At 35.2% G+C, this 12,300-nt stretch overlaps 1 protein-coding gene across 2 annotated transcripts in view; it reads left to right on the top strand.

The window, feature by feature from the left end:
- Positions 1-12,300, top strand: part of itgb4 (integrin, beta 4) — a 36,525-nt gene that overhangs the window by 18,008 nt on the left and 6,217 nt on the right. Inside the window, exons 27-37 of one of the 2 annotated variants that reach the window (XM_073819783.1) lie at positions 229-436; positions 521-841; positions 972-1,132; positions 3,689-3,869; positions 4,016-4,153; positions 4,247-4,429; positions 4,525-4,659; positions 7,959-8,120; positions 9,469-9,630; positions 9,882-9,995; positions 11,363-11,512. In XM_073819783.1, the coding sequence (XP_073675884.1) occupies positions 229-436; positions 521-841; positions 972-1,132; positions 3,689-3,869; positions 4,016-4,153; positions 4,247-4,429; positions 4,525-4,659; positions 7,959-8,120; positions 9,469-9,630; positions 9,882-9,995; positions 11,363-11,512 (1,915 nt within the window). The remainder of the gene's footprint in view (positions 1-228; positions 437-520; positions 842-971; positions 1,133-3,688; positions 3,870-4,015; positions 4,154-4,246; positions 4,430-4,524; positions 4,660-7,958; positions 8,121-9,468; positions 9,631-9,881; positions 9,996-11,362; positions 11,513-12,300) is intronic. The other variant, XM_073819784.1, reaches the window with a different exon arrangement.

The following is a 12,300-nucleotide window of genomic DNA, read 5'->3' as shown; positions in this document are numbered from 1 at the left end:
TAATTTGTGTTCAGAAGATGAACTAAGGTCTTACGGGTTTGGAACGACATGAGGGTGAATAATTAATGACAGAATTTTCATTTTTGGGTGAACTATCCCTTTAAGTTCTGTATTACATCAATAGAAATGTAATATATGCCAAACAAGTGATATGTGTCTTTGTTTAACAAAAACATCCTAAAGTCATTGTTATTTGAATGTGTGCTAATTTTTCTCTTCTCTTCATAGGACTATATCACAGTTGATGGAGACTTGAGTTATGGACCAGGAGAAACGCAGAAGACAGTCCCTGTGAAGCTCTTGGAGCTTGGGGAGGGAGACGGACTGCTGGAGGATAAACAGGTCAAACAGTTTGTGATGGATCTGAGTAACCCACGGCAAGGCGCTAAACTGGGCCGATACCCGCGCACCACTATCACCATCGCAGATAAATCAGGTATACATCAGGCTTGCAGATTTAAAAGTACATTTCTTTGTTACACCTTAACCTAAATTTAAATGGTCTCATTTGTCCCCACAGAACCCAGTGTTGTGATGTTTAAGAAGAGTACTCAAACTTTCAATACAACTGACAAGCTCTACAACATCCCTGTGGTGCGCACTCGAAACCAGGAGAGTCCGACTACTGTGTACTGGCGCACCAAAAAAGCCTCACGGTTCGACCTTTCCAGTCCTCTCAAATTTGCTCCTGGCGAGACGGAAAAGAACGTCGTCATTGATCCTCGTTCGTATCCATCTCCTGTCATACCCGAAACCTTCCAACTGGAACTATTCGACCCGAGCAACAATGCAATCATTGGAGAGAGGAAAACCTCTGTGGTGAACGTCATTGATGGTAGAGGTGAGAAAACAAGGGGTTTAGAGTTAGTTTTGGGGTCCATGTTTGCATCCAACTGTAATTGCATGTTTTATGGCAAAACTAAACCCTTCAGTAATCTGTGTTACTTAATGATTGCATTATGTCATTTCAGGGGATGGGAAAATGGATTTCCAGAAAATGGAATATGTTAATCAGTCAGCCACATCTCCTGGAGGACGCCTCTACTCTCCAGCCAACATCAAAGCTGTCGCTACCGGCCCTAAAAATATCCGTCTGAACTGGAACCCCAGTCAAAATGCCAATGGTTACAAGGTAGGTCACGTAACATGACATCTGGTATAACATACTACAAAATTGCATTAGTTTTTGTATTATGGATTGTGTATTTTTTGTGTTCCAAAGATGCCTAGTTAAGCAACAGCAGTAATTCAAAACATCTGCCTCTGACCACTAATCCTGTTTTTGATTAGAGATTTTAAAATGTGACCTTGGACCACAAAACCAGTCTTAAGTCGCTGGGGTATATTTGTAGCAATAGCCAAAAATACATTGCATGGGTCAAAATTTTTGATTTTTCTTTTATGCCAAAAATCATTAGGAAATTAAGTAAAGATCATGTTCCATGAAGATTTTTTTGTAAAATTCCTACTGTAAATATATCAAAATGTAATTTTTGATTAGTAAAATGCATTGTTAAGAACCTAATTTGGACAACTTTAAAGGTGATTTTCTCAGTATTTAGATTTTTCCTCAGATTTCAGATATTCAAATAGATGTATCTCAGCCAAATATTGTCCTATCCTAACAAACCATACATCAAAAGAAAGCTTATTTGTTGAGCTTTCATATGATGTATACATCTCAGTTTTGTCAAATTTAACCTTATGACTGGTTTTGTGGTCCAGGGTCACAAATGTGTTAAAGCTTCAATATTTACACGGCATCAACCAGTATGAGGTAGTGTTAACTTAAATATGTAGATGCAAAAGAATATGACAGGAGAAAATATAGGCTTTATAACTCACAGTGTGAATTTATTCACAATTTTTTTTAATTTATAGTGTTTAAAGTAAATTTAATGGTATATAAAACAATGATTCATATACAGTAGGGATGCACCGATCATGATTTTTCATGGCCGATTCCGATACCGATTTTTTACAAGCAAGCTGGCCGATTCCGATTCCGATTTTTTCAAAAACAAGAAGTTATGTAAGTAAACAACATAAACAACATGTTTATTTAGTATTTAACAGGCCAAACTGGCTTTGGTTATTGAATCAATAGCATCTGACATCTGAAATTAAATAATAAATAAAAAATATGAAATTAAATACAGTTTAATAAGTAAAACATGCTTTTAGTAAAGTAAAACAGTAAGCCAACAGGCATTTTAATGTAAAATAATAATAATCATTCTTAACAGAACAGACTTTTATTTTTGGCTTCTTAAAAGTAAAGTAATGCTTGTTGTTTTTTTTTTACAAAAATAAGCATCTCAGCTTTGTCACAAGTGAGTCTGTTTCTTTTTTCATCTGTCACGTGAGAAGCTGAGCTGAACAAACGTTCGCTGTCTGCGCTTGTGCAGGGCGAGGACAGGTACGCTCGCGCAACTTCAGCGAGCACAGAAAAGCAGCTGTCCTTTGCAGACATTGCAGATTGCAATCTTCACGTCCTGCTCACAGATTTCGAAAAACCTCCACACAAGTGACATGTTTCTGAATGAATCGAATCCCGCGGCCCGCGTACACACTTCCGGAAAAAAACACTTCCGGTTTCGATTTATGGCCGGTCAACCGGTGCATCCCTAATATACAGTACATATATATGAGTTAAATGATTTGAATCATTTTTAAGTCTCTTAGACTCAACAAGGCTCATTTATTTGATCAAAAATGTGAAATACATGATCCTTCAGGAATGATACTGCTTTAGAATGCTAAAGAATTTCTCTTATTATTATCTCAAAAAAAGTTGTGCTTAAATTTTTTTTGTGGAAACTGTGGTGCAGTTTTTTTTTTTCCAGGATCTTAATATTTTTGTGAAAACTGTGATACAGTTTTTCCAGGATCCTTTAATGAATAGAATGTCAAAAGAACAGCATTTATTTGAAATAGAAACCTGTTGTAACGTTATACATGTCTTTACTGCCAGTTTTGATCAATTTAATGTGTCCTTGCTGAATTATATTTTTTTATTACCTAAATTAATTTTAATTTTTTTAATTAAATGACCTCAAACATTTAAACAGTAGTGTTTGTGAAACATACAGGTTAGGAGATTATACACTGTGAGTTGTGACATGACATTTGGACCACAAAACCATTCATAAGGGTCAATTGAGACCCTTATGACTGAATAAATAAGCTTTCCATTGATGTATGGTTTGTTAGGATAGGACAATATTTGGCTGCGATACAACTATTTGAAAATCAGAAATCTAAGCGTGCAGAAAAATCTAAATATTGAGAAAATCGCCTTTAAAGTTGTCCAAATGAAGTTCTTAACAATGCATATTACTAATCAAAAATTACGTTTTGATATATTTACGAAAGAAAATATACAAAATATCTTCATGGAACATGATCTTTACTTAATATCCTAATGATTTTTGGCATAAAAGGAAAATCGATTATTTTGACCTATACAGTGTGTTATTGGCTATAGCTACAAATATACCTGTGCTACTTAAGACTGGTTTTGTAGTTCAGGGTCACATCTTGTGCTATTTTTTAGTCCTAGTTCCAGTCATTTCTGTTGTAAAGTTTCAGAATTACATTTAATATTTCAGTAAACAATAGCTTACCTAAAAAGCCTGTTGAAAATCCTGTTAAACATGTAATTTAAGCTGTGATTTGCTCGTTCCAGGTGAAGTACTGGATTTATGGAGACCCTGAGGCTGATGCTCAGGTGTTGGATGTGAAGTCTCCTCAAGCCGAGCTGACTAATCTCTACCCGTATTGCGATTATGAGATGCGCGTGTGTGGCTACAATGCACTTGGAGACGGCAATTACAGTGATATCATCCAATGCCAGACTCTAGAGGATGGTAGGTCAATCTCTGGATTTTGTGTTGGATGTTTGGAAGCATGCATGTCATACTTTTCATATTTGGCTTTTTCTAGCACACCAGTTGATGCTTTTTGAAGTTTCTGTCTCACAAACATGGCCATCTGCATTGTTTTACCCCTTTAGTACCTGGTGAACCTGGTCGCCTGGCTTTCAACGTCATCAGCCCCACTGTCACTCAGGTCAGCTGGGCAGAACCAGCAGAGACGAATGGTGTCATCACTGCATATGAGGTTATCTACACTCCCATCGATGAGGACAAGAGTAGGAGTCTTAAAATGCTTATTATAGCATCTGTGTGTCAGTATTGTAACATTTAGTGCTCCTCTGACTGCACATGTTTCTTTCTCTGTTTAGAGCCTACTGGGCCTTCTAAGAAGGTAATGATTGACAACCCTAAAAAGCGTATGCTTCTCATTGAGAACCTGCAGCCCTCTCAGACCTACTGTTACAAAGTGCGTGCTCGCAATAAGGTGGGCTGGGGCCCGTACAGAGACGCCACAATCAACCTGGCTTCACAACCTACCAGACCCATGTCAAGTAAGCGCCTCAAAAATGGAGTTTGATCCGAGCAACTGTTTAATAAACCATTTTACTGATTGAGAATTGATTGTGTTGTTTGTTCTGGTTTATAGTTCCCATCATTCCCGACATTCCCATTGTGGATGCAGAAGCTGGCGAAGAATATGACAGCTATCTGATGTACAGTAATGAAGTACTACGATCCCCAACGGTTAGCCAGAGGCCTAGCGTCACAGATCTGACTGAAGGTGGGTGTCTTTTGTGATGTGGTGCACTGTTGCAATGCATTGGAATCAATGTACACCACCGTTCAAAAGTTTGGGGTCAGCAAGAAAGAAATTAATATTTTAATTAAGCAAGGATGCATTAAATTGGTCAAAAGTGACAGTAAAGTGTTTTTATATTTCAAAATACAGTTGAAGTCAAGAATTAACATACATCTTGCAGAATCTGCAAAATGGTAATAATTTTACCAAAATAAGAAGGATAATTTTTTTAGTACTAACCTGAATATGATATTTCACATAAAATACATTTACATATAGTCCACAAGAGAAAATAATAGTCCTGAACAGTTAAACTGCCCGCTGTTCTTCAGAAAAATCCTTCATGTCCTTCATGATATTTAGGCAAAATAATAAAAATGAACATTCTGTTCAAAAGTTTATACCCCCAGCTCTGAATGCATTGTTTTTCTTTCTGGAGCATCAGTAAGCGTTTGAACCTTCTGTAATAGTAGCATATGATTCTCTTAGTTCTCCTCAGTGTGAGATGGATCTCAAAATCATACAGTCATTGTTGGAAAGGGTTCAAATACGCAAAAATGCTGAAAAACCAAAGAACAGCGAGCTGTTTAACTTTTCAGGACAAACAAGGGACTCATGAACAACTATCACTAAACAAAAAGAAACACAGGCTCATTTTTATAAATGTAACTATTATTTTCTCTTGTAGGCTATATGTAAACACATTTAGGTGAAATATCTTATTCATGTCAGTACTGAATAAAAAAATAACGTACATTTTGTATGATCTCTCTTATTTTGGTAGAATAATTAACAAATAATTAAAATTAAACTTTTGACTTCAACTGTATTTCTGTTTCAAATAAATACTGCTCTTTTGAACTTTGTATTCATCCAAAAGTCCTGAAAAAAAATGCATCACAGTTTTCAAGACTTGATAATAATAAGACATTTTTCTTGAGTACCAAATCAGCATCTTAGAATGATTTCTGAAGGATCATGTGGCATTGAAGGCTTGAGTAATGATGCTAAAAATCAGTTTTGCCACCACAGGAATAAATTGTATTTTAAAGTATATTAAAATAAAAAAATGTTATTTTAAATAATATTTCATAACTTTACTGTTTTTACTATTTTGATCAAATAAATGTATGTTAAGCATAAAAGAACATAAAAAAACATAAAATCTTGGCGGCCCCAAACTTGAACAGTAGTGTGTTTACTGCACATCCTTGCTGAAAAGTCCAGGATAAAATGCAACCAGCATGGGTAAACTGGTTGGTCATACAACTCTTGGTAAAGGGGACACCAGCACACTATCATCCTGACAATAGTCATCTTTTCATCAGGGATAGGAGGGAACTAAAACAAGACTTATGTTTTCCAAAACATGTCAATGCTTGTCTGTATTGCATGCCTGAACAAGGAATTGTTTCAAGCATTCAAAAGCTTTTTCGTGCTACGTTGACCTGTAGAAACTACTGGTCATGGCCATGGTCTGCCTTCATCTGCAGCGTTACAGGATGATGTCCTTACATCATTCATATGCCGCTCCTGTTGAAACCGAAAGGCTCTTTCTAGTCCCCTGAAGACCCCAAAAATCACTTGCCATGGAACACTATCTTTTTCTTTCTGGCTTTGTAAAACTGGGTGATTGGGCTATTTATGGAAGCTAAATGTTTGTGCAACATTTAGCGAATGTTCCAGCTGTAAAGTTTGGGCTCCTTCGTCTCGTATTTGTCAAGAATGATCAGACTGTTTACTCGGCCTTGCTAAATATCGCTAGCATCATGGATGGGCTCAGAAGACATCAGCTTCCCACCTTTTCTTCTTTCCTTCTTTGCCTAACTCTAGCTATTAAAGGAACAGTTCACCCAAATATGAAAATTCTGTCATTATTTATATAAGGAGATGCAGATATTTTTCATAAAATCACAGTTATTGGGAGTGGATGCTTTAAAATGACATAAAAAAAAACATAAAACTACCATCACTATATATCTATATATCTATTATGGTCCATATTGGATATAAATATACCGTATTAAAGGCATAGTTCACTCAAAAATTACAATTCTGTCATTAATTACTCACCCTTATGTTGTTTCAAACCCGTAAGACCTTCGTTCATCTTCAGAACACAAATTAGGATATTTTTGATTAAATCTGACAGAATTCTGACCCTGCAAAGACAGCAACGCATCTACTACACTCAAGGCTGAGAAAGGAAGTAAGGACATTGTTAAAATAGTCCATGTGACATCAGTGGTTCAACCGTAATTTTATGAAGCCACAAGAATACTTTTTGTGTACAAAGAAAGCAAAAATACGACATTATTCAACTATTTCTAATCTTCTGTGTCAGTATTTGCTGTGTGTGTTCACAAAAGTGTTGTATTAAGTTGAATTAAGTTTTATTTTTGCTTTCTTTGCACACAAAAAAGGTAGTCTCATAGCTTCTTAACTTTACGGTTTAACCACTGATGTCACATGGACTATTTTAACAATATCCTTACTACCTTTCTGAGCCTTGAACATGGTAGTTGCATGGCTGTCTATGCAGGGTCAGAAAGCTCTTGGATTTAATCTAAAATATATTAATTTGTGTTATGAAGACGAACAAAGATCTTACTTGTTTGGTATGACATGAGTGTGAGTAATTACTGACAGAAGTTCAATTGTTTTTATTTGTTAGAGCTTTATAGCCCCATTCCCTCAAAGTTTTGCCTAACTTCTTCTGTATTCAAGAAAGTCATAAGGGTTTGAAAATGTGGTAATAAATGACAGAATTTTCAGTTTTGGGTGAATTAAGTTGAGCACAGACAGCACACACATCCTCTGTGCCTTGCTTGCTTCCCCACATGATTACCGAAGGCTCACGCTGGAAGCATGTCCAGCTAGTCGGTTCGGACCTGGATCTCCGTAAAGTGTCCTGGAAACTGCCTGCTGACATCATCCCCCTCCGCCTGAGCCCGGCCCCAGATGCCAGCGATAGTAATGCACAGACGCTGCCACAAGGTGAAGACCTGTCCCTGGCAGACAGCATGCCATCTATACCCAACGTCAACCCAAAGCTGTGCTAGCAAAGTCGCTTGAGTGCTAATTGGCATCAAGAGTATCAGAGTGCTAATTGGCATCTTTATGTAGACCGCTAATTCCATTGCTACCATTGCTGAATTTAGAGGCTTTCTGCAGTGTTGGTCTGTTGAGGTGATTCCCTCCTCTGTTCCCTATTCTGAAGCGCTGACTTCTACTGTGAATATGCTACTTCATGATATTGTCTTCTTTATGTGTATTTACAGATCAGTTTGTAAATGGAAAGTGGGACCAGAATTTCCTGTTTCCGGGAGGAAGCGGTTCTCTTTCCCGCAACGTCAGCTCCTCCTCATCCACATACAGTCATTCTACACCCCGTCCTGGTGTGACCAATCACAGCAGCACAACAACATACATTTCTGGCAAAGGTATCAGAGAATTAGAGACTCAAAAAACCAATTCACTCATCCTCATGTCGTTCTAAGCCTGATTTTGTGTTCCATGACAGTAAGACAGTAATATGGGTTTGAAATGACATTAGGTTTATGGGTTTATGAATTATTATTTGATTCAGTACATATAGTTGAAGTCAAAAGTTTATATACACCTTGCAGAATCTGCAAAAAGTTAATTATTTTACCAAAACAGCTTTTGTAAAAATAGCTTTTGTAAAAATTTTACATACAAAATGCATGTTATTTTTTATTTAGTACTGACCTGAATAAGATATTTCACATAAAAGACATTTACATAAAGTCCACAAGAGAAAATAATAGTTACCTGAATGATCCACAGCTGTTTTTTTGTTTAGTAAAAGGTGTTCATGAGTTCCTTGTTAAACTGCCCGCTGTTCTCAAATGTTCCTCAAATTCTGTGGTTTTTCAGCTTTTTGTGTATTTGAACGATTTCCAACAATGACTGATTATAAGATCCATTTTTTCACACTGAGGACAACTGAGGGACTCATATGCAGCTATTACAGAAGGTTCAAATGCTCACTGATGCTCCAGAAGGAAACAATACATTAAGAACCGGGGGGTGAAAACTTTTTGAATTTGAAGGTCAAGGTAAATTGCACTTATTTTGTCCTTTGGGAAACATGTTAGTATCTTCTGTAGGTTCTGAAGAGCAGTACTAAATGAAAAAAATATGATATTAAGGCAAAATAAGAAAAAAAATTACATTTTTTATTCTGTTCAAAAGTTTACACCCCCTGCACTTAATGCATCATTTTTCATTCTGGAGCATCAGTGAGCATTTGAACCTTCTTTAATAGTTGCATATGAGTACCTCGGTTGTCCTCAGTGTGAAAAGATGGATCTCAAACTCATACAGTCATTGTTGGAAAAGGTTCAAATACATAAACATGTTGAAAAACCAAAGAATTTGTGGGACCTGAAGGCATTTTCTAAAGAACAGCGGGCAACTTAACTGTTCAGGACAAACAAGGGACTCATGAACACACATCACTAAACAAAAAACACATCTGTGGATCATTCAGGTAACAAGACAGTATTAAGAATCAAGTGTAAGTAAATTTTTGAACAGGGTCATTTTTATAAATGTACCTATTATTTTCTCTTGTGGACTATATGGAAACGTCTTTTACGCGAGATATCTTATTCAGGTCGGTACTAAATAAAAAATAACATGCATTTTGTATGATAATTAACATTTTGCAGATTCTGCAAGGTGTATGTGAACTTTTGACTTCAAACTAAATTGTCAGTTGTCTCTATAGCTCATTAATCAATCATTGTTTTTTGTCACAATCAGGAGGCTCAACTACTCACACATATGATCTTAGGGACGGCGGACTTCACAAAGAGGAAGTGATCATGAGGAAGCGTTCTGATAACAGGCATTACACGGACAGTGATGGTGTGAGGGATTCTATCGTCATGGGAAACCTGTCTGGTGGATTTTTGGACAAATTAGGTAAATTGAGCTTGGTGGATCTGCCTGCACAAAGCCAATGAAATTTGATATACTGCCTCGCAAGGTGCAGCTTTTGGCTTTTGACTCTCGCTTCAATCCTGCCCTTCTTGTTCTCCCCCTTATGCCATTTGTCTTCTCTCTACACTTTTTTTTTCTGCCACTGTTTTCTCGTCATGCGACGGCTCCCTGCCAACCCTTTTACCGCCACACCCTGCCGTACCCCACCCTGCCGTGGCTTGGCTGTCTCTCAGGGGTCTCTAGCTTCAGCCAGAGTACAACTACCAGCTACAGCTTGAGCTCCAGAGCTCGTACTCAGTCTGAAGATATCAACGATGCACTGCAGAACCTGGATAGTGTGCTTCAGGGTGAGTGAACCAGGAAACAACCATCAGTGCATCGGGAGAGGGTACTTTGAAACCGTAACTTCCTAAGTGACAAGCCTTTCATAATGTAAAACACCAAATAAAAACAATATATACCAGTCAAAAGTTTTTGAAAAGATTTTTTTTTGATCCAAAATTCAGCAAAAACATTAATATTATGAAATATTTGAAATACTATTTAAAACAACTGCTTTCTATTTAAATATATTTTAAAATGTAGTTTTTCTTTAAAATGTAATTATTCCTGTGATCAAAGCTTAATTCTCAGCAACATTTCTCCAGTCTTTAGCGTCACATGATCCTTCAGAAATCATTCTAATATGCTGATTTGCTGTTCAAGAAACATGTATTATTAGTATTATTATGAATATTTAAAACAGTTTTAAATGTTTATAATGTAACATTATACACTACCATTTAAAACCTAGAATCAGTATAACTTTTTTAGAGGGGGAAAGAAATTATACTTTATAGAAATTCATACTTTTATTTAGCAAGGATGCTTTAAATTAATCAAAAGCATGATGATGATGATAACGACATTTATAATGTTATAAAAGATTTCTATTTCAGATAAATGCTGAACTTTCTATTCATCAAAGAAACCTGAAAATATTCTACTCAGCCGTTTTCAACATAATAATAAAAAATGTTTTTTGAGCGGCAAATCAGAGTATTAGAATGATTTCTGAAGGATCATCTGACTGGAGCTAAAAAAATCAGCTTTGAAATCACAGGAAAAGTACATTTGAATAGATATTTAAATAGAAAACAGTTATTTTAAATAGTAAAAATATTTCAAAATGTTACTGTTTTTGTTGTACTTTAGATCAAATAAATGCAGGCTTGGTAAGCAGAAGAGACTTCTTTAAAAAAAAAACATTAAAAATCTTGCTGTCCAAAAACTTTTGACTGATAGTGTATATTTAAAAAAGACAAAATGCAGTGCATAGAACCAAATGAATCAGTACATTTACATGAATAAACGGATTCATGAAAATTAATTTCTCAAAATCTTCGTTTTAGTAGAGCGCATTTGATTATTTTATTAGTTCACAAAATATAATGACATCAAAAACATTTTACACTGAACGGTTGTGAGAATTAGTTTGTGGAAAAGTATCCGTTTGTACCATTTAGAAAAAATCAGCTGAGCTACTGTCATACTACTGAGAAATGTAGTTAAGTTTGAAGCATCTCTGCTTTCACTTACTTACAGACTGACACACCTCAGCCAATTCCCTGCTGTTTCCCCAGTGCTGAACCAATAAAACAATTTGTGGTTGCAAAATTGAATATGTCTGTTCTGTGGTTTGACATTTTACCGCCTGCACTGCTGGTGCCCTCAGATTCTCGCTTCAACCCTGGTGTTCCTGAGACTCCGAGCAGACTGGTGTTCTCTGCCCTGGGGCCCACGGCCCTGAAAGTCAGCTGGCAGGAGCCCCACTGTGAGACCGATGTGCTGGGCTACTGCGTCCTTTACCAGCTACTCAATGGAGGTGATCCATCTCTTCTCAATCATATTTATATCTCAATCTTAGTTATCATACATATTCATTATAAATATATGAAACTACATTCAATTTTATACTATAATTTAGCAATTCATTGCCTTACTGTATATATATGATGACAATTAAATGTTTATGAAAATTAATTGCTAAAATGATTATATATAAGATAATAAATCTTTTTTTTTTTTACATTTAATAAATTTGCAAATGATCATAAATTTATTTTTATATATATATATATATATATATATATATATAAATGTTGAATATTCAATAAATATTTAAATTTATGTATGATTCTTTGGAATAAAATAGACCACAGTCAGAAATTAAGTTTTACTATACTATATTACTATACTATATTTTATTAAATATAATTTAAAAATAAGTCAATATTTTATAATATTTATTATAAACGTACAAAACATAATTCATTTTGGGTGATTATGCATATTTTGTAAAATACATACAATTTTTAGTAAATAAAATACTATCTAATAAACAGTCTTTTATTTTAATTAAAAAGTTATAATTTAAGATATTAAGTTAAAATGAAACTAAAATGGTATTTTTATTTATATATATATATATATATATATATATATATATATATTAAACATTTTTAATTTTAGCTTAATTTCCCATAAAATATGTGAAGGATAAGCAGAAATAATAATGGAAACTTTCTTAATAAAAAAATAATAATAATAAAAGCTTTTTAAAAGTTTTTTTTTATTGTTATACTACACTTCCTTCTAACTTTAGTATATTCA

This window comes from Garra rufa, chromosome 15 (assembly GCF_049309525.1).
Source record: "Garra rufa chromosome 15, GarRuf1.0, whole genome shotgun sequence".
In the NCBI taxonomy this organism is placed as follows: Eukaryota; Metazoa; Chordata; class Actinopteri; order Cypriniformes; family Cyprinidae; genus Garra; species Garra rufa.
The sequence above is the reverse complement of the archived record's forward strand: the minus strand, read 5'-3'. Positions and strand labels throughout refer to the sequence as shown.